At 67.8% G+C, this 21,335-nt stretch overlaps 4 protein-coding genes across 5 annotated transcripts; 3 read left to right on the forward strand and 1 right to left on the reverse strand.

Annotated features, from left to right (window-relative positions):
• The first annotated feature begins 3,947 nt into the window (after positions 1 to 3,947).
• Positions 3,948 to 12,550, forward strand: CLCF1 (cardiotrophin like cytokine factor 1). Its single transcript, XM_064659920.1, has 3 exons — positions 3,948 to 4,222; positions 9,840 to 10,006; positions 11,101 to 12,550. Exons 1-3 carry the CDS (start codon positions 4,195 to 4,197, stop codon positions 11,593 to 11,595), a joined length of 690 nt encoding a protein of 229 aa, XP_064515990.1. The 5' UTR covers positions 3,948 to 4,194; the 3' UTR covers positions 11,596 to 12,550.
• A 207-nt stretch (positions 12,551 to 12,757) lies between these two features.
• LOC135416634 (glycine N-acyltransferase-like protein 3) lies at positions 12,758 to 15,518 on the reverse strand. Of its 2 annotated transcripts, none has more exons than XM_064659918.1 (5): positions 15,290 to 15,518; positions 14,660 to 14,767; positions 14,448 to 14,574; positions 14,259 to 14,376; positions 12,758 to 13,602 (listed from the first exon to the last, which is right to left on the reverse strand). In XM_064659918.1, the coding sequence occupies exons 1-5, from the start codon at positions 15,365 to 15,367 to the stop codon at positions 13,200 to 13,202; spliced, it is 834 nt and encodes a 277-aa protein (XP_064515988.1). In that variant the 5' UTR covers positions 15,368 to 15,518; the 3' UTR covers positions 12,758 to 13,199. The 2 variants fall into 2 exon arrangements, with proteins under 2 accessions (XP_064515988.1, XP_064515987.1); XM_064659917.1 differs by lacking the exon at positions 15,290 to 15,518 and adding an exon at positions 15,103 to 15,283.
• Positions 15,519 to 15,529: 11 nt separating this feature from the next.
• LOC135416628 (glycine N-acyltransferase-like protein 3) lies at positions 15,530 to 18,014 on the forward strand. The gene is made up of 6 exons (XM_064659910.1): positions 15,530 to 15,641; positions 15,747 to 15,828; positions 16,372 to 16,479; positions 16,568 to 16,688; positions 17,306 to 17,426; positions 17,497 to 18,014. The coding sequence occupies exons 2-6, from the start codon at positions 15,751 to 15,753 to the stop codon at positions 17,915 to 17,917; spliced, it is 849 nt and encodes a 282-aa protein (XP_064515980.1). The 5' UTR covers positions 15,530 to 15,641; positions 15,747 to 15,750; the 3' UTR covers positions 17,918 to 18,014.
• A 909-nt stretch (positions 18,015 to 18,923) lies between these two features.
• On the forward strand, positions 18,924 to 20,317 carry POLD4 (DNA polymerase delta 4, accessory subunit). Its single transcript, XM_064659931.1, has 3 exons — positions 18,924 to 19,259; positions 19,352 to 19,463; positions 19,558 to 20,317. The coding sequence occupies exons 1-3, from the start codon at positions 18,974 to 18,976 to the stop codon at positions 19,580 to 19,582; spliced, it is 423 nt and encodes a 140-aa protein (XP_064516001.1). The 5' UTR covers positions 18,924 to 18,973; the 3' UTR covers positions 19,583 to 20,317.
• Positions 20,318 to 21,335: the final 1,018 nt, after the last annotated feature.

Raw genomic sequence — 21,335 nt, forward strand, 5'->3', positions numbered from 1 at the left:
GAACACTTCCAGGGATGGATTTTGGGGGTGTCCCAGGATTCTGCAGTGGGGGGGGATGCTGTAAATTCTAGGCTGGCCAGGTATATCCATTCTATATTCCATAGAATCCCAGGATGGTTTGCATCGGAAGGGACCTTAAAGCCCCCCCAGTCCCACCTCCCTGCCATGGGCCCGGACACCTCCCAGTAGCCCAGCTTGCTCCAGGCTGGCCGTGAGCACTTCCCGGGATGTGGCACAGGCCCCCACAGCCGCCCGTGCTCACAGCCAGCCCGGAGTGCCGGACTCTGGGCTCGTGGCCTCGAGGGAGCCCAGGGGATGTGTCTGTGAGGAACTCGAGTCGTGCTCACAGCAGGGTCCTCCAGCTGGCTCCCGCCCGCCGCCAGAGCAGCCGCTTCCCAAGTCCCTCCTCCCGGGCTCAGTGGCTCGGAGGGGCCCCACTGCTGGCACCTGATGGGGGGGAGGCAGGGCGAGGGGTGCAGAGCCCCTTTCCCGTGGCTGCCAGCCTCCAGGACACGCTCACGGCCTCTCCTCCTCCTCCTCTCTCCCCTCCCAGGTGTGTCTCTCTCCCAGTGCCTCGTATCCGGAATTTGGGACCCTCGGCGGTGCGTCCCCTCCAGGTACACAACCCCCTGACCTTCGGGGGGGCTCCGGGGGCCGAGCCACGTGTGGGGGGCTGAGCCGGGGTCGGCGCTCTGGGGACTCCCAGGCCTGCCTTGGCCTGGGCTCGGGGTCCAGCCGGATCTGGCTCCTCCGCCCCTGGGGTGAGCCCTGGCTGCCTCCCTTCCTCCCAGGAGAAGGAGGAGGACGGGATTGTGTGCGAGCGTCCGCTCCAGCTCTGGCAGAGCTGCCGGGCTCCTCTGGAGCGGCGTCCCCAGGAGGGGCTCTGGCCTCGGGGCCCGGCGCTTTATGGGGCTGCGGAGAGGACGCAGCTGGCTGTGGTCGTGACACACACACCTCAGCGGGGGCCGGAGCCAGGTCACCCCTCCCTCCTCCCTCCAGCGCCGACCAGGGAACGGGCTCGATGCGGCAACAGGAGCCTGGCAGCCCCTCGGGGGGCTCCGGCACCGCCAGGCTGAGCTGTGCCCACCCAGGACTCCCGCCAGCGCCGGGGAGCTCGTCCGGGGCGGCGATGGGCTGTTCCCTCGCGCCCCGGTGGGCTCGGGGATGTCTCCCAGCCTCCTTCCCGCTCCTCCAGCTCTCTTCCCGGCACATGGCACGGCGCCCTTGCCCAGGGAGACAGACGGCCACAGCTGGGCTCCTGCTGCCAGCCCGGCAGGAGGGGACACGCCGAGCCGGGACACGGCTGCTCCGTGCCCCTGGCTGCGCCCCAGGGATGTCCCCGAGGAGCCGGGCACTGCCTGTGCCTCCCAGCCCGCACCTTGCGGGCGGTTTGGGGCTAAACCCGGCATTTCTGGGTCTGGCCCCGCTGTGCCTCCCTCCTCCGGGCTGCTGGCTGCAAAGGTCAGCAGTGGGAGGCTGGGCTGGCCACGAGGGGACCGGGGCACGGAGGTGAGCTCAGCTGCCCCGTGACGTGGCCCCCGAGGGCAGGGCGGGCACGGCCTCACCCACGCAGAGCCGCTGCGGGCACTGGGCACTGGGCGAGGAGGAGGAAGTGGGAGAGGAGGATGAGGCTGGATGAGGCTTCCCGGTGGTTTGACCTGTGCCCACTTTGTCCCAGCGAAGGGGCTCTGTCTCAGCCCCGCTGGCTGGCACAGGGAGAGGGCCTTGGGAAGGCAGGAGCCGCGTCTGCCCGGGGGCGTCACCCTCCTCCTCCTCTCCTCTCTCAGGTGTTGGCCCAGCGTGAGCCGAGGTGGCTGAAAAACTCCCCAAGGCGCAAGCGCGGCGCTGGATTTAGGGGAGGGGGAGAGGGCAGTGAGGGGCAGCCCCGCTGCCTCTGCAGGCAGGACACCCCCGGGGACGGACTGGCGGCTTTTCCCAACTGCTCCAGTGCTGCTGGCGGGAGCTGTTGGCTCGGGGGGGAAACCAGATACCCTGTCCCGCGGCTGGGGCGGCGGGAAGGGCCGGCCCCATGCCGGGCAGACCCCTCAAACACGCTGCCGGGGCTCCGGTGGATTGGGGGAAAGGGTGCGCTCCGAGCAGGGCACCCCGTGTCCCGGAGAAAGCCGGGAGGATGCGATCCTGCGGGGAGGGCTTGGACCCGGCCAGGGCCGGGGTCTGGAGTGGAAGCGAATCCGCCTGTTACCTCCCGGCCCTTCCCGGCGCTCCCAGCGCCTTTGTTTTAAACAAAGCTTTTTTTTTTGGGGGGAGCCAGGACGTTCCCCTCCCCGCCGAGAGAGCCCCCGCGGCAGCACCCACTCGTGGCTGTGGGGCACGAGGGGAAGGGACGAGGGGCTCTGGCCGGCGGGCCGCCCCCCTCCCCTCCAGCAGCGGCTCCCTCGGCCCTGGGGGTCTCCCACACCCACCCCATCCACCCATCCTGCGTGGGCTGTGGGGACGCCGCGGTAATTGCCAAGGGCCCCGCGGGCGCCGGGACGGGGTTCGTCCTAACGGGGGAGGATAATTGGGAAGGAAGCGGCTCTGGCACCCGGAGGGATGGGGCTGGTGTGGGGAGGGGGGTCCGTGCGGGACGGGGGGCGCCGGGAGGAGCGAGACCCCTCCCCGGGACGGAGGGTCCCCCCGGGGCTGAGCCGCCGCCGCTCCGAGGGGCTCCGGTGGTGCCGCCGGGACCCCGCCGCGCTCCCCCCGCCCCGCCGCTCACCTGCCGCCGTCCCGGCGGGGCAGCGCCCCCCGCGCTGCGGGACCCCGAGCCCGGGCGGGGGTCCGCGCCTCCCCGGACCCTCTCTCTCCGCCGGAGGGGAGGGGGCTGGCCGTGCCAGCGGAGAGCCCGGGACCCCCCCTCCCCGCCCCGCCGCCACCCTCCCCGCACCGGCCGGCCCCATCCCTCCGCCGCTCCTCCCCGCTGCCCCGGGGGGGGGGGGGGGGAAGGGGGGGCAAGCTGGCACCCCACGCCCCCCACAGCCCCCCCCACGGCCCCGGCCCCGCCAGCGGAGCCTCTCCGCCGCACTTTCGCCCCCGTCCCCCCCCCCCTCCTCCCCTCCCCGGACCCCCCCTCCCTCCCGTTCCGTCCGTGCCCCCCCGGGACCGGGCTCTCGACTCTGTGCGCGGGGAGGAGAAGAGGCGAGAGGGCTCGGAGCGGCAAATGGGAGCCGCGGTCCCGGGCCGGTGTGCGGGACCGCTGCTTGCCCGCCCGGGGACCCCCGAGCACGCACCCACCGCGCCGGCCCCGCGCCCGTCCCGCATGGAGCTGAGAGCAGGTAGGAGACCCCCCTTCCCCCCGCACAGCGGCACCGGCCCCGCACCGGCCCCGCCACTAACAAAAGCCGGGCGGGAGCCAGGACCGGGGGGCGCGGGGAGGGACAAAGCGGGGGTCCCCCCCTTCCCACCCGGCCGGCAGCACCCCCGGGGACCCCCCTCTTCCCTTCCCTCCCCTCCGCCTTCCGCAGCTCCGGGGCTCAGCTCCAGCCTCCCCACCTCTGCCCGGTGCCGGGACCCCAGGGATGGGGATGGGGAAAGGGGGGATAAAGCCGGGGCGGGGGGGGGGTGGGGGGAGAGGGAGGGAATGAATGGAGCCTGCTCTTGTGTACAATTGCATCAAATACATTCTTGAAAGCAACCTGGTTCTGCTTAACACTTGAATTGGGAAAAAAAAAAAAAAAAAAAAAAAGAGGAAAGAAGGAGGCAGCAGCTTGGAGAGGGTGGATGCGAGCTCCGGGTTTTTTTTGTGGTGTGTTTTTTTTTTTTTCCTTTTTTTTTTTTTTTTTTATTCCTGCATTCCTGGACCCCAATCAAAAGAGCAAATCCAGGGAGGTGGAAGGGGGGAACGGCGGCGAGCGAAGCAGCCGGAGCGTGGTGCGAACCCTCCACACCCCAAAAACCCACCCAACCCGCCCTGGCTTTTTGGTTTTGTTGTTTTTTGGTGTTGGTTTTTTTTTTTTTTCCACCTAACACCCGAGCGAGCCCAAACCAAAACAAATAGAGACCGAGGGGAAAAAAAAAAAAAAAGAAACCCAGAAACCAACCCCAAAAGAAAAAAAAAAAAAGGAAAAACCAACAAAAAAACCACCACCCAACCCCGAGAGCGAGCGAAGCAACGAGCCAGGGCTGAGGCGAGCGGGTGGGCTCGGGGTGCCGAGCAAGAGCCGAGCCCCCCCGAAATCCCCCTGCACCCCGACTATGCTAAATGTTACCGGGGATCTCTCAGGTAAGCCCACGGCGCTGGGTGTGGGGCGGGGGGTGCCCCAACTCCCCTGCTTGCATCTGCCGGGAGTTTTTTTCCCCTTTCCAACCCGACTGCTGATTTTAATTTGATGTGATTAAAACGTCTGTCTGGCTTTGGGATTGATTTAAGACTTTCCCCTCTCTAGGTTGGGTTGTTGTTTCTTTGGTGGTTTTTTTTTCCCCCCTTTCTCTCGTTCCCTCTTTTCCATGCATGTTTGTGATTACCAGGGAGGGAACCGCCGCTGAGCACGGAGAATTAAACCCCGGGACTGACAGAGGGGAGGAAAAGGAAAGTCGATGGGATTTAGGGGGGCAGGAAGAGTTAGCTTTCCTGCCCGGGGCTGGATTTCGGGGCTTGACTCCGAACGCCGTCGCTAGAGCAGGCGGGATTCCTCCGGGACACAGCAGCGGGATTTTGGGGTGCTGGGGAGGGGACTGTCCCCACGGCCCCGGGACGGCTTTGTTCCCCCGGCCCGAGCGGCCACCGGCACCCGCGGGGCCGCCGGGGGTCCGGCCTTCCCCGGGGCACACCGGGATCGGGGGGTTCCTCGCCGGGGAAGATGCTGGAAAACACCCTTAAAAGGCCACGGCGTGGGCGCCGCGGGGCTCCCCGGGGTCCGGGGCGGCGGGAGCGGGGCCGGGGCAGCACGAGGCCGGCGCCGGGCCGGGCTCCGGCGGTGACGCAGGACGGGCAAAGCGGGGCGAGCGCCGGGGAACCGGAAAAGCGAGGCCGGGATCCCCCGGCGGCTCCATCGGCCTCCCTCGCCCCTTCCTCTCCCCCTTCCCGCTGTCGCCGAGGCCGCTGGACGTGGCCGAGCCGGGGACGGGGACGCCGAGCCCGGCGCGGCCGCGGGAGCCGCGGGGGCCGGAGCTCGGCCGCCACCGGCCACCACGGCCCCGCTCCCTGTTTTTGGGCATCCCCATCGGCGGGCTGCCCGTCCCTCGTTCCCGGCGGGGCTCGGGGACGCTTGGCACCCGCGGCGTCCCCGTGCCTATTTAGCAGGCGGCGCGAGGGCACGGTGACGGCGGCACATCTGGGCTGCATTAGGCGCGGGCTCCGCGGGGAAACGCAGAGGGCTCTGCTTACAGGGCCGCGCCGGGGGGAGATTTATGCCCTGCTAAGTGGCACCGAGCCCCATAAATCATCTCCCCCCAGCCTTCCCCCCCGCCGCGGCAGCGCCCGTGTTTCCCGTGCCACCGTGCCCGCTGTCCCACGCCAGCATCCTGGCAGGAATAGGAGGATGCGCTCGCCCCGGTGCAGATGGGATATCCGGGAAGCAGGCGGCCCAGCAGTGCTGTGGCCACGGGTGGCACGTGGCCCGTGGGTGACGGAGGTGTCCTGGGATTCCTCAGGGTGCTGTGGGGACGTGGGGGCGTCCGGGCACCGCCAGTCCCACGCTGACCTCGTGGCACCATGGTGGGAGATGCCAGCGGTGGCAGCGGGTCTGGGAGTGCCAGGGTGTGTCACCCAGCGCTGTCACTGGGGGTCCCTTGTGCTGTTGGAGAGCTGCCACCCTGGCTCTGTGCTGGTGAACCCCCCAGGGCGGTGCCAGGGGGGCTGGTGGTCTGTGTGGCTCTGTGACCTGTGGCAGGAAGGGGTCGGGGTGCCTCGCGTGGCTCGTGGGCGCTGGGCGTGCGTGCGGGACGGTGGGGTCTGGTTGGGATTAGGGGCCTGCGCCCCCCTCACCGGCGGGGGTGTTTCCATCGTGCTGCTGGCTGGAGGCAGAGTCGGAGCCGGATGGGAAATCCAGGCCCAGCTAATTACGGCCTCGCTGGAGTCTCCCGTGCGCGGCCGCATTTATAAACACACGGAGGAGACAGGATGTAAACACTCAGCGCCGCGAGCGCAGGCACGGGGGGGACGCGGGGCCACGCGCCCCCCGCACCCCAGCCCGCCCCCGGCACGGCGGCTTTGCCACGGGGCGGGATGGACGGGATGGGGACACCTCTGTGGTGGCTGTGGCTGCTGTCGGGCAGCAAGGACACGCGTGTCCTTCCCCTTGGAGCTCAGGCAGCGTTCGTGACCTTCGGGTGTGGAATGTGAGCATCCCTGTGTCCCCGTCGGCTCCAAGGGGCTGCTGCTGTGCCCCGGTGTCACCTGCCCAGCAGTGTGGGAACACAGAAGTGTCTGTCCTTGTGCTCTTGAGTGTCACCCGCTCCAAGACCCTTGGAGCTGGCAGCCACGCTGGGCTGGGAAACGCCCCGTGGAGGGTTAAGTGGTGCCAGTTGGTGGCCGGGACGTGACTGGGACAGCAGGGACAGGGCTGCTTTGTCCTCAGTGCCACAGCCATTCCTGGCCACCACAAGACCTCCCGTTCTGGCCCCAGGAATGGGGCTGTGGGGTGGGATGGGGCTCTGCTCGCCGCTGGCCTCCGGCCCATCAGATAGGGCAGCTCCCGCTGCGGCGGCAGGGGCCGGCTCGGCTCCGTCCGCTGCCGGGGGGCGCCGGGGCCAGGGGGTCCCCCCTTCCCGGCTGCCGCCCCCACCACCAGGGTTTCGGGAAAGCGGCTCTGGGTGGCTTGTGGTCACTCAGCCCTCGGCGGCTCTGCCCACAGCATGCCCAGGGAACAGCTCACCGGCCCCGTGGCCGAATTCCTGCCTCGGCCGCTCGCCGGGAGGTCTGGCCAGCGCCGCCGCCCGCGCCGCCGGGGGGTGGCAGGGCAGGGGGCCCGGTGGTGTCACCCCAGGGGCAGCTGAGCCACGTCCCTGCTGCCACGTGTGCGAGGGGTGCCTGTGGCACCGCCGGCGTGTCCGGTGTGGGTGTCCAGGGCTGCTGCTGTTGTAGCTGAGGGATCCCCACTCCCATGGCCCCCCGTCACCCCGGGTGTCCCCGGGGCCGGGTGGGTGACCCCGGGCAGCCACGCCATGAGCTGCTTACGTGGGCTGGAAGCATCCTGGCCGCGCTCCAGGGCCGGTTTTGAAACCCTCGGGCTCTTCCTCTCCGACGTCACCGGGATCCAGCTGTGCCGGCTGGAGCCTCCCTCCTCCACTGTCTGTGCTGGTGGGTGCCGGGTGCCAGACTGGGAATGGGGTGGGCAAGGGACAGCAGGGGCACCTTCTATGGCTGGGCAATTGTCACTGCTGTGCCATGGTCACTGTCACTGCTGTGTCATGGTCACTCTCACTGCTCTGCTATGGTCACTGTCACTGCTGTGTCGTGGGCACTGTCACTGCTGTGTCATGGGTCTTGTCACTGCTGTGTCGTGGGCCTTGTCACTGCTGTGCCATGGTCACTGTCATCACCATGTTATGGTCACTGTCACTGCTGTGCCATGGCCACTGTCACTACTGTGTCATGGTCACTGCTACCACTGTGCCACTGTCACTGCTGTGTTGTGGGCCTTGTCACTGCTGTGCCATGGTCACGGTCACTGCTGTGTCATGGTCACCAGCACCCAGAGCCATTCATGCTGTGCCAGTGCTGTGCACCCCACCATTCCCATCTTCCTGTCACCCACCTCCACTCCCTCTCTCCCTCATCCTCATCCTCCTGTCCCGGCCACCTGCCCGGGAGCTGCCGTGTCTCCATCCCCATCCCGTGTCCCTGCCATCCCCCCCCCCGCCTCACTCCCTGGCTGTGTTTGGTTTGGCGCTGGCCGGGCCAGGGCGGGTGTAAATCCCGCCTGGAAACCGGAGCCGGCGGCGGGTGAGGGTCCGGCCAAAGCAAACACGGGGAAGGAGGGGTGTGGTGTGAGTCACCGCGGCCCCCCCATGGCCCCCCCGGCCCCGGCCCACGCTCGCACGCACGCGGGGCCGGCCGCACGCTCCACGCGCCGGGACACACTGGGATGCACCGGGATGCACCGGGATGCGCCGGGAATGCGGGCAAGCGGTGGCACGTGCCCTCCGTGGGGCACCGGGCGAGTCGCGGCGGGCGAGGGCGGGCGGCTGCCACGCACGGGCACGGGGTGCCACGGGGACACGCAGCGTCACACGTGGGCACGGGGCGTCACACGCTCGGTGTGGTGAACGCACGGCATGTCACACCCGTGGGGTGGTGTGTGCACGGTGTGTCACACACACGATGTGGTGCACGCACGGTGTGTCACACCCGTGGGGTGGTGTGTGCACGGCGTGTCACACACACGGCGTGTCGCATGTGCACGGCGTGTCACACCCGTGGGGTGGTGTGTGCACGGCGTGTCACACACACGGCGTGTTGCGTGTGCACGGCGTGTCACATCCGTGGGGTGGTGTGTGCACGGCGTGTCACACACATGGCGTGTCGCATGTGCACGGCGTGTCACACTCGTGGGGTGGTGTGTGCACAGTGTGTCACACACATGGTGTGTCACGCGTGCATGGCATGTCACACCCGTGGGGTGGTGTGTGCACAGTGTGTCACACACACGGCGTGTTGTGTGTGCACGGCGTGTCACACCCGTGGGGCGGTGTGTGCACCGAGTGTTGTTGCACTCTTAGAACGTGTCGTGTGTGCACAGCCTGTCATGCTCACAGCGTGCTGTGTTTGCACGGTGTGCCACACACACGGTGTGCCACGCACACGGTGTGTCACACGCACAGGGGGTGTCGTCACCCCCTCGCAGGATGTGTCCCGTATGCACAGCACGTTGCGTCCATACCTGGCGTGTCACACGTGTGCAGCACGTGCGTGGGCACACACCTGTGCACGGACACCCCTGCAGGTGCATCCCACGCGTGTCACACACCTGTGTGGTACCCGGCAGGCCCATAGGGTGTCCCGCACCCGTGCACACCTATTGACCCCTGCGTGGTGCCTCCCAGGTGTGGGCAGCGTGTCGCACACCCACGGGATGTCTCCCAGGTGTGGTCACTGTCCTGCACACCCCCAGGGCAGCCGCATCCCACAGGGATACCCACCACGACGGGGCCGCTGTGGCCAGAGCCGGGGTGTCCCCGAGGACCCTCGTGCGTCACCGGTGGCCGGTGACGGGGAGCGGTGACGCGCGGGGGCACACGGGGGCTGCCCACGCCGGGAGCCCCGCGGTGCCGAGCCGTGCCAGCGGCCGGACTTTCCCGGGAGGAGCTGCCGGGAAGGCCGGCTCCGGCGTGCCGGGGTGCCAGCTGGCCGGAGCGCGCTGGCCGCGGGCCGTGACCTTTGCAGAGCCGCCGGCGCACGAGGCCGCGGCTCCCGGGCCTCCCTGACGTCAGGCCGATGACGGGGACCCCCCCGGCTCTTTCCGGTGGCTTTGGCAAAGGTCACCCCGCGACCCGGGGCCGTGTCCCACCCCCCTGCATTCCCGGTGGCCCCTCTGCGGGGATCCCTGCTGGGTGCCCAGCCCGCTCCGGCGTTGGCGGTGCCCAAATATATCCCAGGCGTGTGTCCCTGCGGGAATGCCGAGGCCGTGCTGCTCCAGACCATATAAAGGATTGTTGGTGCAGCCACGGGCGGGAGCGCTCGGAGGGGAGCTGGGGGGTCACTGCAGTGAAGGGGGGGGGTGTCTCTGCTGCTCCAGGAGGGGGTGCTGAGGTGGGGGTGCCCCCCCCTCCCCGTGCTGATGCCTCAGTTTCCCCACTCTCAGAGGGGTAACACCGGGATGCCCCGCGGGCCCAGCACCGCCCACCCAGAGCCGGGCTGTCCCTGTCACCCGCCCTGAGGTGCCGCGTGTCCCCCGCAGGTGACTCTTGGGGGATCTTCACCTTCCTGTGCGCCGCGCTTTGCAACCTGCCGGCGCTGCCGGCACTGAACTGCTCCGAGGAGCTGGGCGCCGGCCAGTCCATCCAGCAGACCTACGACCTGACCCGCTACCTGGAGCACCAGCTCCGCACCCTCGCCGGCACCTACGTGAGTCCCCGATGTTTATCCCCCCCTCCTCCCCCGCCCCGGGGTATCCACCCCGTGCCGAGCCGCTCCCGCGCCGGGGGGCACGGAAATGCCTCATCACCCTCCGGGCTCAGGGCGGCTCCCGGGCCCCCTCCCCTGGCCCATGATTCCATCATGGGTGTGGGCACCGGCCTCTCCCTCCCCGCCGGCATTGCCGACTCACGCGGAGGTTCCCCGTCTCTGCCCCGACGTGCCCTCGGTGGTGCCGGTACGGTGGGTGCCAGGCGGTGACAGCGTCACTGCCCGGGATGTGGTGGGAATGTCCCCCTCGGGGATGTGGTGGGATTGGGGGGGTGAGATGAAGAGGGGAATGTAGAGAGTGGGGACATGGGCGTGTCCGTCCGGGGGATGTGGAGACCTCGGATGTGGTGGACAAATACAGACCTGGGACACTGAGAACTGGGATGGGGGGACGTGGAAAAAGGGGGACGTGATGGGCACGGCCACCTGGGGGATGTGGGACATGGGCAGAGGGACGAGGAGATTGGGGACATGGTGTGCAGGGGGACACAGAGACTTGCAAAGAGGGGGACAGGGAGACCTGGGACATGCTGGGCGTGTCAGCCCGGGGGTCATGGAAACATGGAGACAGGGGACATGGTGTGCAGGGGGACACGGAGGCCTGGGAAAAAGTGGACATGGAGACTGGGAGCGGGGTGGGCACGTCCCCCTGGGGGACAGGGAGACCTGGAACCCGGTGATCATGGAGACCTGGGGGACGTGGAGACAGGGTGAACACGGAGACCGAGGCCATGAAAGGGAAAGGGGCACAGTGGGCGTGTCTGCCTGGGGGACAGTGAAACCCGGGATGGGGGGGACGTGGAGACCTGGGCCATGCTGGGTGTGTGCACCCGCGGGGTGTGGGCGTCTGGGACATGGTGATCCCGGGGACTTGGGACATGGTGATCCCGGGGACTTGGGATGTGGTGATCCTGGGGACTTGGGACATGGTGATCCCGGGGACCTGGGACATGGCAGGCGGGAGCGCACGGAGAGAGGACAAGGGGGACAACCCCAGCACCACACCACCCCCGACGCCCCCCGTTCCCTTCCAGCTGAACTACCTGGGGCCCCCCTTCAATGAGCCCGACTTCAACCCCCCGCGCCTGGCGCGCGCCCAGCGGGTGCCCAGCGCCACGGTGGACCTGGACCTGTGGAGGGGGCTGACGGACAACGCCCGCCTGGCCGCCAACTACCGCGCCTACAGCCGCCTGCTGTGCTACCTGCGCGTGCTGGACGGGCAGGTGGGCACGGCCGAGCTGCGCCACCGCCTCGCCCACTTCTGCGCCAGCCTCCAGGGGCTGGTGCTCAGCATCGGCGGCGTCATGTCCTCCCTGGGGTACCCGCTGCCCGCCGGCCCCGCTGGGCCCCCCGCCGGGCCCCCCGGGGCCCCCCCGGCCCCCAACGACTTCCTGAAGAAGATGGACGACTTCTGGCTGCTCAAGGAGCTGCAGACCTGGCTCTGGCGCTCGGCCAAGGACTTCAACCGCCTCAAGAAGAAGGTGCCGCCCGCCGTGGTCACCCTGCGGCTGGAGGCCAGGGGGTTCTGAGCGCCCCGCCCGTGCCCCCGCCTGAGGTGGGACCTGGACGGGGCTCCTCACCCAGGTGCCCTCTCCACCACCAGTGTGCCTTGAGCAGCGGGGCTCCTGACCCCAAAGTGCCACCGAAGCCACCCCACAGCCCCTCTGTCACCACGATGTGCTGTAAGGGATGAGTCTCCTGACCCCAAGTGCCACCAAAGCCACCCCACGTTCCCTTTCCACCACCAGTGTGCCTTGAGAAATGGGGCTTTTGACACCAAAGTGCCACCAAACCCACCCCACATCCGCTCTGTCACCACACTGTGTCTAAAGGGCAGGTTCTCCTGATCCCAAAGTGTCACCGAAGCCACCCCACAGCCCCTCCCTCATCATACTGCGTCTTAAAGGGGCAGGGCTCCTTACCCCAAGTGCCACCACAGCCGTGCCACGTCCCCTCTCCACCACCAGTGTGCCTTGAGAGATCCCAAAGAGCCACCTCACAGCCCCTCTGTCACCACACTGTGCCTTAAGGGACGGGTCCCCTGACCCCCAAGTGCCCCCCCAGGGTGTCCCCACCCCTCCGGGATGCCCCATCCCTCCACCCCAAGAGACCCACGTGGGTACAAGCCCCGCCCACCTCGAAAAGGACCAAGCCCCTCTGAGCATAGGAATAAGCCCCGCCCCATCCAGCAGCAAGCCCCGCCCCTGGAGCAATAGGCTCCACCCCTGGATGGCAATAAGCCCCGCCCACTAGTCTGTGTAGCCAACCCCGCCTCCTCCCCGCAACAGGCCACGCCCCATTTTAACCAAGCCCCGCCTCCCAGTGCCCATCAATGCAGAGCTGGGGGCGTGGCCTGGATCCGGGGGCGGGGCCGCTGTCCTGGTGCGTCTATGAGTGTTTATTTATTGGAGATGTTTTATTTATTGGGGTATTTATTGCAGAAGATCTATTCTTGTATGAACGAATAAAAGCCTTTCTCCAGCGCCCCCGCCCCGCCCGCACCACACCCCCAGGGGGGGCATCAGCAGGGATGGGGGTGAACAGATCCAGACCTGAGCTCAGAGGGGAATCAGGTTGTTCCCCCCTGTGCCATCAGCAGCGATGGGGGTGAACAGATCCAGACCTGAGCTCAGAGGGGAATCAGGGTGTTCCCCCTGTGCCATCAGCAGGGATGGGGGTGAACAGATCCAAACCTGAGCTTGGTGAGGAATCAGGGTGTTCCCCCCTGTGCCATCAGCAGGGACCGGGGGGAACAGATCCAGACCTGAGCTCAGGGAGGAATCAGGGTGTTCCCCCTGTGCCATCAGCAGGGATGGGGGTGAACAGATCCAAACCTGAGCTTGGTGAGGAATCAGGGTGTTCCCCCCTGTGCCATCAGCAGGGACCGGGGTGAACAGATCCAGACCTGAGCTCGGTGAGGAATCAGGGTGTTCCCCCCTGTGCCATCAGCAGGGACCGGGGTGAATTGCTCCAGGCTCCGAGCTCAGTAGGGACCAGAGAGAGCAGCTCCTCCCCAAGCTCAGCGTGGCGGTCAGGCTGTTCCCCTCTGGACGGTGGTCACTGGGGTAGGGATCCAGTCCCCTCCCAGGCCCAGGTCACCCCACCCCGAGCACATCCACCCCCTCCCCGGGCGCTACTTGGGCGTCCCCACGATGACGTAGAATGTTCCAGGCTGTGTGACGAAGCCAATGGCGCCCAGGGCGCTGAGCGCGGCCCTGTTGTGGGGCAGCACGGTGCAGTAGATGGGGAAGCCGCGGGCGTGCAGCCCCCGGCCCATGGCGGCCATGGTGAGGCCGGTGAGGCCGCGGCCGCGCCAGGCGGGCACCGTGTAGCCGTGGCGCAGGCAGCCCTGGGCGTCCAGCAGGGTCCAGGACACGGGGCGGCCGCGCGGGCCCAGCAGGCAGGCGGAGGGCAGCGCCCGCACCAGCCCCAGCAGGAAGGCCCGGCTGCGGGCGTTGCCACCCAGGGCCCACGTGGCGTTGAGCAGCGGGACGTGGGACGGGGACACGGGCGCCAGGCGCAGGCCCGGGGGCAACCTGAGAGGGGGCATGGCAGGAGTGGGGAATGCTGAACCCCATGGCTGCGAGGGATGGCGGCTGGGATGGGGCTGGGGTCCCCTGTGCCAGCCGGGGGTGGGAATGGGGGTGCCTGTGTCACCGAGGGATGTGCTCAGGGACCCCTGTGCCACCCAGCGATGTGCTTGAGGACCCCTTGTGCCATGCAGGGATGGGATTGGGGATGCCAATGTCACCCAGAAATGTGCTCGGGGAACTCCTGTGCCACCCAGGGATGTGCTCGAGGACCCCCTGTGTCACCGAGGGATGTGCTCAGGGACCCCTGTGCCACGCAGGGATGGGATTGGGGATGCCAATGTCACCCAGGAATGTGCTCAGGGAACTCCTGTGCCGCGCAGGAATGGGATTGGGAACCCTTGTGCCACCCAGGAATGTGCTCGTGGACCCCTGTGCCACCCAGGAGTGTGCTCAGGGACCACCCATGTCACCTGGGAACCCCCTGTGCCACCCAGGGATGTGACTGGCCCCCCGATGACCCTGTGTCCCTGGTGCTCCCGTGTCCCCGGTGCTCCCGTGTCCCCAGTGCCCCCTTGCACTCCAGTGCTCCCACACCCCTTGGTGCCCCCACACCCCCCCGGTGACCCTGGTGTCCCTGTGCCCTGGGTGCCCTCACTCACTGTGCACGGGGTCGGGGGGGCTCGGGGCTCATCAGTCCCAGGTACCGGATGGTCTCCACGTGCAGCCCCTTGGCACCGGCCGCCTCCCGCACGGCCTCATCCAGCCCCTCCTGCAGGCCTGGGACAGCCTGTCAGCCGGGCAGGGGACAGCGGGTGGTGTCCCCGTGTCCCTCCCAGGGCCATCCTTACCCAGTATCTGGAAGGCTCGTGCCTGGACCACCGCCTCGGGGCCCCCCAGAAGCGCCTGCAGGGCCCCCTTGTCCCGGTAGAACACGGCCAGCTGGTTGGTGTAGTGATCCTTGGGGTCCTTGTGCTCCTGGAGGGCGGACAGGGGGGCTGAGGGTGGCACCCCAATTCCCAGCCCCCCGGGGTGTGGGGTGCTGCCAGGTTGGGGGCAGCACCTCTGGACGCAGGCGGGTCAGGACGATGCCAAAATCGGGCCAGGAGTCCACCAGCACCTCGTGGGCGGCCGGGTTCCCCCGGGCCACCGTCATCACAGTCCCCAGGACCTGCAGGACAAGGTCCCTGTCACCAGCAGGGAAGAGGAGAGGGGACAAGGGGGTTCCCAGTCCCTGGTGTTTCCGTCACCAGCAGGGCAGAGGGAGCTGTGGTGTCCCCTGGGGTCTCCGTCAGTGGCAGGGCAGGGGAGAGGAGGCAGAGAGGACACGAGGTTCTTGTCACCAGCAGGGCAGGCAGAAGGGTTCCTGGGGGCCCCATCACTGGCAGGAGAGGTGACAGAGGGGTCCCCAGGGTCCCTGCGACCAGAAAGGTGGAGGGGGAGGCAGAGGGGCTCCTGGCAAGGAGGGGAGGGGACAGAAGAGTCCTTGGGAGCTCTGTTACCCACAGGACGGGGCAGAGGGGACAGAGAGGTCCCTGGAGTCCTTGTCACCGGCACAACAGGGCAGAGGGGACAGAGGGGTTCCCAGGGTCCCCATCACTGGCAGAACAGGGGGGAGGGGACAGAGGGGTCCCTGCGATCCCTGTCACTGGCAAGGCAGAGGGGACAGGGGGGTCCCTGGGGTCCCTGTCACCGGCAGGGTGGTGGGCAGGCTCTTCCGCAGGGTCTCCTCCAGAAGCCGCAGCTGGGCTGGGCACCTCAGGATCTGCATGGCACCGAGACCGTGGGGCAGGTGGTGGCACCGAGGATCCCTGGGGCTCTGGTGGCACGGGGGGCAGAATGTCCCGGGTGAGCACCCGTCCCCAGGCGGCCCCAGGGCTGGCCCCGTGCCCAGTGCCCAGCAGGATGGACCCTGCCCGATGCCTCCCAAGGCAGGGGGCACTCGCTGGCCCGTGACGGCTCGTGGTGGCCCTGGCACCCGCTGTTGTCACCACCCGCCACACAGTCTCCAGGCTCCCGCTCCACAGCTCCAGGACTGTTGCAGGGTGAGTGCTGGAGGGGCTGGGGACCACGCGGGGCTGGGGAAGGGGACAGGGCTGGGGGCCACGCCTGGGGGTCCTGTCCCTCTGTTATCAGGGGTCTCTTGGCAGGACCATGCAGATCCTGACGAGCCCAGCCCAGCTGCAGCGCCTGGAGGGCATCCTGAAGAAGAGCCTGCCCCTCGCCCTGCCGGTGACCGGGACCCCGCTGTCACCCCTGCCCTGTGCCATCCCTGCCCTGTGCCACGATGAGGACCCCAATGCCACGCTGCCCTGCCAGTGATGGCACCCCACTATTCACCCCTGCACCAGGGATCCCGGTGTCACCCCTGCACCCTGCTGTGACTGGGACCCCAGTGTCACCCCTGTCCCTTGCCCTGCTGGTGACAGGGACTCCCTGTCTCCTGCCTGAGCGGGACCCCCGTGGCACCTCCCCACTCTCACTCCCCCAGGCCCAGGGACCCCCATGTCACACCCCAGTGATGGGGACCCCCATGTCACCAGGAGCCCTTGTGTCACCCTGTCCCCCGCACCTGCCCCCCTTCCCCTCAGCTCTGACCCCGCCCACATCTGCCCCCTCAGCTCTGACCTCGCCCACATCTGCCCCATAAATCCCCAGTTCCAGCCCCACATCTGCCCCCATAACCCCCCCAGCTCTGACCCCCCCATCTGCCCCTGTGCCGCCCAGCTTTGACCACACATGTGCCCCCCACCCCTGACCCCCGCTGTCCCCCAGGTGTACGGGGCAGTGCTGAACATAACCCGGGGGAACCCGGGCGACTCCGAGGTGCTGGTGGACAAGTGGCCCGATTTCGGCGCCGTGCTGGCCCGTCCCAGAGGAGAGGTGGCCCGCGGGGACATGGGGCACTGCAGGGAAAGGGGGGGATGGTACGGGGCCCTGGTGTGCTCAGGGCACCCCTGGGTGCCCCCAGGTGCCAGTGAACGACAGCTACTGGAACACGCAGACAGCGTTCTACCGGGATTTGGGGGCGTACCGGGCGCTGCTGGAGACCCCCGGGTGCCAGCGCTGGGACTCTGCCTTCATCATCATCGGTGGCCTGGGGGCAGGGGGGTGCTGGGGGGCACTGGGGAGCACTGGGGGGCACTGGGGGCACAGCTCGGTGTGCCGGGGTGGGGGTTGATGGGTGCTATCAGTGGGAAGTATTGGGACTGAATTTAGGGGCACTGGAGGCTACTGGGACTGGGATTGGGGTGCTGGGTACACGGGGACCAGGGTCCTGGGGAGCTCTGGGGAGTACTGGGGTTGGACTTGGGGGTGTTGGGGGCAGAGGAGCATCGTGATTGGATTGGGGAGCGCTGGGGGGCACTGGGGGCAGCAACTGGGGTGCTGGGCACACTGGGGACACAGTCCTGGGGGACATGGGGAGTATTGTGGTGGGATGTGGGGGTCTGAGGAGCACTGTGGTTGGACTTGGGGGTGCTGGGTGGCACTGGGGAGCATGGTGGTTGGATTTGGGGGGGTACTGGGGGGCTGTGGTTGGACTCGGGGGTGCTAGGCACACTGGGGACAGGGATTGGGGTGCTGGGAATAGAGACTGGGATTGCAGGTATCCCCGGGGGACACTGAGGACACTGGGCTCACACAGAGGAGGCTGAGGCAGAAATGGGGGTGCTGGGGGAGCGGGACCGCCTGACATCACCATCCCCAGGGCTACAGGACGGGGTGACCACGGTGTCGCAGGACCTGGCGAGGGCCAAAGGCGTGGAGCTGGACATCACCGAGTACTACACCTACATGCACCCCGACCCCAGCACCATGCCCGAGCCCCGGTGAGACCCCCTGCACCCCCTCCCCGCACAGGCACCCCCGAGCCCCCCCACTAACCCCCAGGTCCCCCAGGCTGGACCCCGGCGTGCGGCTGGGCTCCCTGCTCCCCTCGCACGTGGACCTGCTGAACGAGACGTGGCCCTACGGGGGCAACGCCCGCAGCCGGCGCTACCTGGCCGAGCTTTTGGGGCGCTTCCCCCACGTGTGCGTGCAGGACGGCGCCGGGGAGCCCCTCAGCTGGGTGCTGACCGACCATTTCGGGACGGGCGCCCACGGCTTCACGCTGCCCGCGCACCGCCGGCGCGGCTACATGCGGGTGGCACTGACGGTGGCGGCGCGGCGGGCGCAGGCCAGGGGGTTCCCCACCTATGGGCACACGGCGCTGCAGAACGGGCCCATGCAGCAGCTGCAGGAGCTGCTGGGCCACCAGCGCCTGCCCGGCATCTGCCGCTACATCCTGCACAACCCCGGCGTGGACAAGGACGGGCCCTGAAGCCCCGCCGGCCCCTGCCCGGGGCGGGGGTGTCACCGCCCCGCTGGACAGGGGAGAAAAGCCAGCCCCGAATTAAAGGGTGTTGTGGGGTCTCTGATGGCTGCTGTGGGGTTGTGTCTCCCTCCAGCACTGACCGTTGCAGCGGTGGCACGGCTTGGTGGCTCTCGTGTCACCTCCCCTGGGAGACACCCTGTTACAGGACACGGATCTCAGCTATTCTCGGCCCCCCCAGGGAGGGCCTCAGGCAAATGGTGGCACCTGCAGTGTCACCCCCCCCATGGGATGGTGTCACCAACAGCGGGGGGTGGGATGGGCAGGCACAGCGGCTGTGGGTCACCTCCTGGGCTTCCTGGTGGGGACAGACAGTGACACACAGGACACAAGGTGACGGTGTCACGGAGTGAGTCAAGGCATGGGGGGGTGACGGGGACTGATGGGGGTGACAGTGCCTGGGGTGATGGGGAGTGGTGGGATGTGGGTGACAATGTCCAGGGGCACAGAGAGGGCCGTGGGGGTGACAGTGCCTGGGGGTGGTAGGGACAGATGGGGAGGTGACAGCGTCCAGAGTGACAGGGAATGCAGGGGTGGGGTGACTGTGCCTGGGGTGACAGGGACCACCGGGATAGAGGTGCCAGCGCCTGTGCGTGACAGGGAGAGCCACAGGGGTGACAGTGCCTGGGGACATCTGGGGGAGTGACACTGTACAGGGTGTCAGGGACTGCCATGCGGTGACAGTCCCCAGGGTGACAGTGTCTGGGGTGATGGGGACCACCAGGATAGAGGGGTGACAGTGCCTGGGGTGACAAGGACTGTAACGGGACAGTGTGTGGGGGTGGTGGGGACAACTGGGGGTGACAACAGTGCCCGGGGACAGCCGGGCAGAGCCGGGGACAGCCGTGGCAGGGTGTCAGCGCCCAGGCGGGCGGGGGACCGGGACCCCGCGGGGGTGGCAGTGCCCGGGCGTTCCGGGGGCGGCCCTGGCCGGTCCCCCAGCGCGGCCCCGCCGCTTCCGCCCGGGCCCGGCCGGTCAGGGGCGGGTCCCTGCGGGTTCCCGGTATGGGCGGGTCCCGCCCCGTTCCCGGTATCGCCGGGGCCGCCGCCAGCTCCATGTCGCGCAGGGCCATGGGGCAGCCCCGGCGCATCACCGACTCCTTCCCGCGGCGGCGGCGGCGGGGCCCGGGGCGACCCCCGGGCAGGCTCAAGGACAAGGACAAGGAGAAGGCGCAAGGGAAGGCGAAGGTGCGGGACCGCCCCCGCGCCGCCCCGCAGCCCCCGCCGGACCCGGCGCTCCTGGAGATGCTGCGGCGCTTCGACCTCTGCTGGGAGTACGGGCCCTGCACCGGTGAGCACTCCCGGCGTCCCCCCCGGTGTCCCCCCCGTGTCCCCCCCGGTGTCCCCGGGCCCCCCGGCCCCGCTGACCGCGCTGTCCCGCAGGGATCACCCGCCTGCAGCGCTGGGAGCGGGCGCAGGCGCTGGGGCTGAGCCCCCCCGGCCCCGTCCGGGACGCGCTCCTGGAGCACCGCGACAACCCCGATGTCACCTACAGGTGGGTGCGGGACGGGCGGGGGGCGCGGGGCACCCCCTCCGCCGGTGCCCCCCGCCCCGCCCGGCGGCCGCTGACCCCCGTTTTGCCCCCACAGCCTCTGGCACGAGTACGAGCTCTGAGTCGCTGCGCCGAGGGAGGAGAGAGGGGGGGCCGTGCCCGCCGCCCCCCGACCCATCGCGGGGGTGCTGTGTGCTGTCGGGCTGGGGTGAAGCCCCTTGGGGCGCTGGGGGTTGTACCCCTTCCAAAATAGCCAGGCAGGGTGTCCAGTTGCCGGGACCCCCTTCCGTTTCCATCCTCATTTTGGGGGTGCCCCGGCCCCCCAGGAGCCCCCCGCACCCCACAGAGGGTCCTGATCCACAGCGAGGGGCTCAGCTGTCCCCCATCCTAGGTAACCACATCAGGAATCCCACAGGAAGCTGACGTTGCCTAGGTAGCCAGAGCAAAAACATGGAATTTGGCGGTGGGTGGAACCAGACTGGGACCCCGGGGAAAAAAAAAATAAAAAGTCAGCTATCAGGTTGGAGAAAGGGAGGTGGAAGCATAGCAAAAAAAGTCCAAAAATGGGAAAAAAATTAAAAATTAACTAAGAATGAACTCAGGGAGAGTATTATGAAACTAGGGATGCAGGTGACTATGGATTGTGCTGCTGTTGTCACACTGTCTGGCAGTAGGGAGGGAAGAGTGGACAATGTCCCGCGAGATTCATACAATTAAGAGCCTTAAATAGCAGCTTTGATGTGTGCTGTCATAAAGTAATAACAGGGATGTGTTTGTTAATTATTTAGCTTATTGGCGACTTTATTCATCAGCTCTTTCTGTTGCTTAACCAATAAAATTGTTTGTTTCTATCCCAAGCCTGCAATGGAGTGTCGGAGTCGGGAGTAACCCGGGATAGGGTGGAATGGGGTGGGATGGGTGGGGGGCCATGGTGGGGGGACGGGACGCCACGACGGGGGGTGCGCCTGGCCTGGGGAGCTGCGGCCTCCCTGCCTCGCTTCACTGTCCCGCTGCCGGGCCCCGGGACTGCCCTGGTCCCGATTCCGGCCCCAATTCCAGCCCTAATTCCATCCCCGATTCCAGTCCGAACTCCAGCCCCGGGCCTAGGCCGCAGCGGTTGCCATGGCAACCCGGAAGTGGAGACCCCGCGCGCGGCGATCCGCGGCACAACCCGGCACAGCTGAGCCCGCCCCCCGCACCGGCCTTGTCCAATCAGGCGCCACGGCGCCTCCGCCAATGGCGAGCCGGGCGGGCGTACATAAACGCCGGGCCTGAGGCGGCAGCTGTGGCTGGTTGTGTGTGAGCGCTGAGGGTGCGGCCCCGCTGCTGCCCGGACCGCCGAGGTAAGAGTGTGTTGTCCTCTGTGTTTATGGACTAGGGGAGCTGGGGGGCGTTTAGGTGCGCGTTGTGCTGGGCGGCGAGGGCTGAGTAAGCCCGTTACCTGCCGGGAGACCCCGGGGGAAGCTGTGCCGGGGCTGCGGGGCTGTTGCTCTCTGGGTGTATCGGGTTTCGCTTTGGAACCCCAAAGCCTCTCCCCGTGCAGGGTTTTGAGGCAAAGTCTGCTTTAACTTGGATTTGTGGTGTTGCATTAATGCTTTTTACTCGTTCTGTGTCCATTTGCAGTCTCGCTCGTGGTTTCCCCTGGGGCGGAGGCGAGTTGTGCTTCCTGCGGGGAGAGAGAAGGGCCTTGGGAAGCTGCTCCATGAGCCACAGCTGTGCCGAGCCCGGGAGTCTGTCCAGGTAAGAGCAGGGCTTGTACTGCCAGGGAGGAGCTGGGTTTGCTGTTGGAAGGTAGAATATGCCCGTGCCTTTAAATGCAAGGACAGGCAGAAGCTGGGAGGGACCCTGAGCAGGTTTGGTGGCAGGACAGCAGTT

The sequence above is a fragment of the Pseudopipra pipra genome, chromosome 6 (assembly GCF_036250125.1).
Source record: "Pseudopipra pipra isolate bDixPip1 chromosome 6, bDixPip1.hap1, whole genome shotgun sequence".
Lineage (NCBI taxonomy): Eukaryota > Metazoa > Chordata > Aves > Passeriformes > Pipridae > Pseudopipra > Pseudopipra pipra.

Excerpts from the sequence above, each read along its gene's own strand:
- CLCF1 (XM_064659920.1), top strand. The coding sequence starts at position 4,195 with ATGCTAAATGTTACCGGGGATCTCTCAG. Across the intron at positions 4,223-9,839 it reads TGTTACCGGGGATCTCTCAG|GTGACTCTTGGGGGATCTTC; the intron begins GTAAGCCCACGG and ends TGTCCCCCGCAG. Across the intron at positions 10,007-11,100 it reads GCACCCTCGCCGGCACCTAC|CTGAACTACCTGGGGCCCCC; the intron begins GTGAGTCCCCGA and ends GTTCCCTTCCAG.
- LOC135416634 (XM_064659918.1), bottom strand. The coding sequence starts at position 15,367 with ATGCAGATCCTGAGGTGCCCAGCCCAGCTGCGGCTTCTGGAGGAGACC. Across the intron at positions 14,575-14,659 it reads TGACCCGCCTGCGTCCAGAG|GAGCACAAGGACCCCAAGGA; the intron begins GTGCTGCCCCCA and ends TCCGCCCTCCAG. Across the intron at positions 14,377-14,447 it reads ACGAGCCTTCCAGATACTGG|GCCTGCAGGAGGGGCTGGAT; the intron begins GTAAGGATGGCC and ends AGGCTGTCCCAG.
- LOC135416628 (XM_064659910.1), top strand. The coding sequence starts at position 15,751 with ATGCAGATCCTGACGAGCCCAGCCCAGCTGCAGCGCCTGGAGGGCATC. Across the intron at positions 16,480-16,567 it reads TGGCCCGTCCCAGAGGAGAG|GTGCCAGTGAACGACAGCTA; the intron begins GTGGCCCGCGGG and ends GGGTGCCCCCAG. Across the intron at positions 16,689-17,305 it reads CTCTGCCTTCATCATCATCG|GGCTACAGGACGGGGTGACC; the intron begins GTGGCCTGGGGG and ends CACCATCCCCAG.
- POLD4 (XM_064659931.1), top strand. The coding sequence starts at position 18,974 with ATGGGCGGGTCCCGCCCCGTTCCCGGTATCGCCGGGGCCGCCGCCAGC. Across the intron at positions 19,260-19,351 it reads GGAGTACGGGCCCTGCACCG|GGATCACCCGCCTGCAGCGC; the intron begins GTGAGCACTCCC and ends GCTGTCCCGCAG. Across the intron at positions 19,464-19,557 it reads AACCCCGATGTCACCTACAG|CCTCTGGCACGAGTACGAGC; the intron begins GTGGGTGCGGGA and ends TTGCCCCCACAG.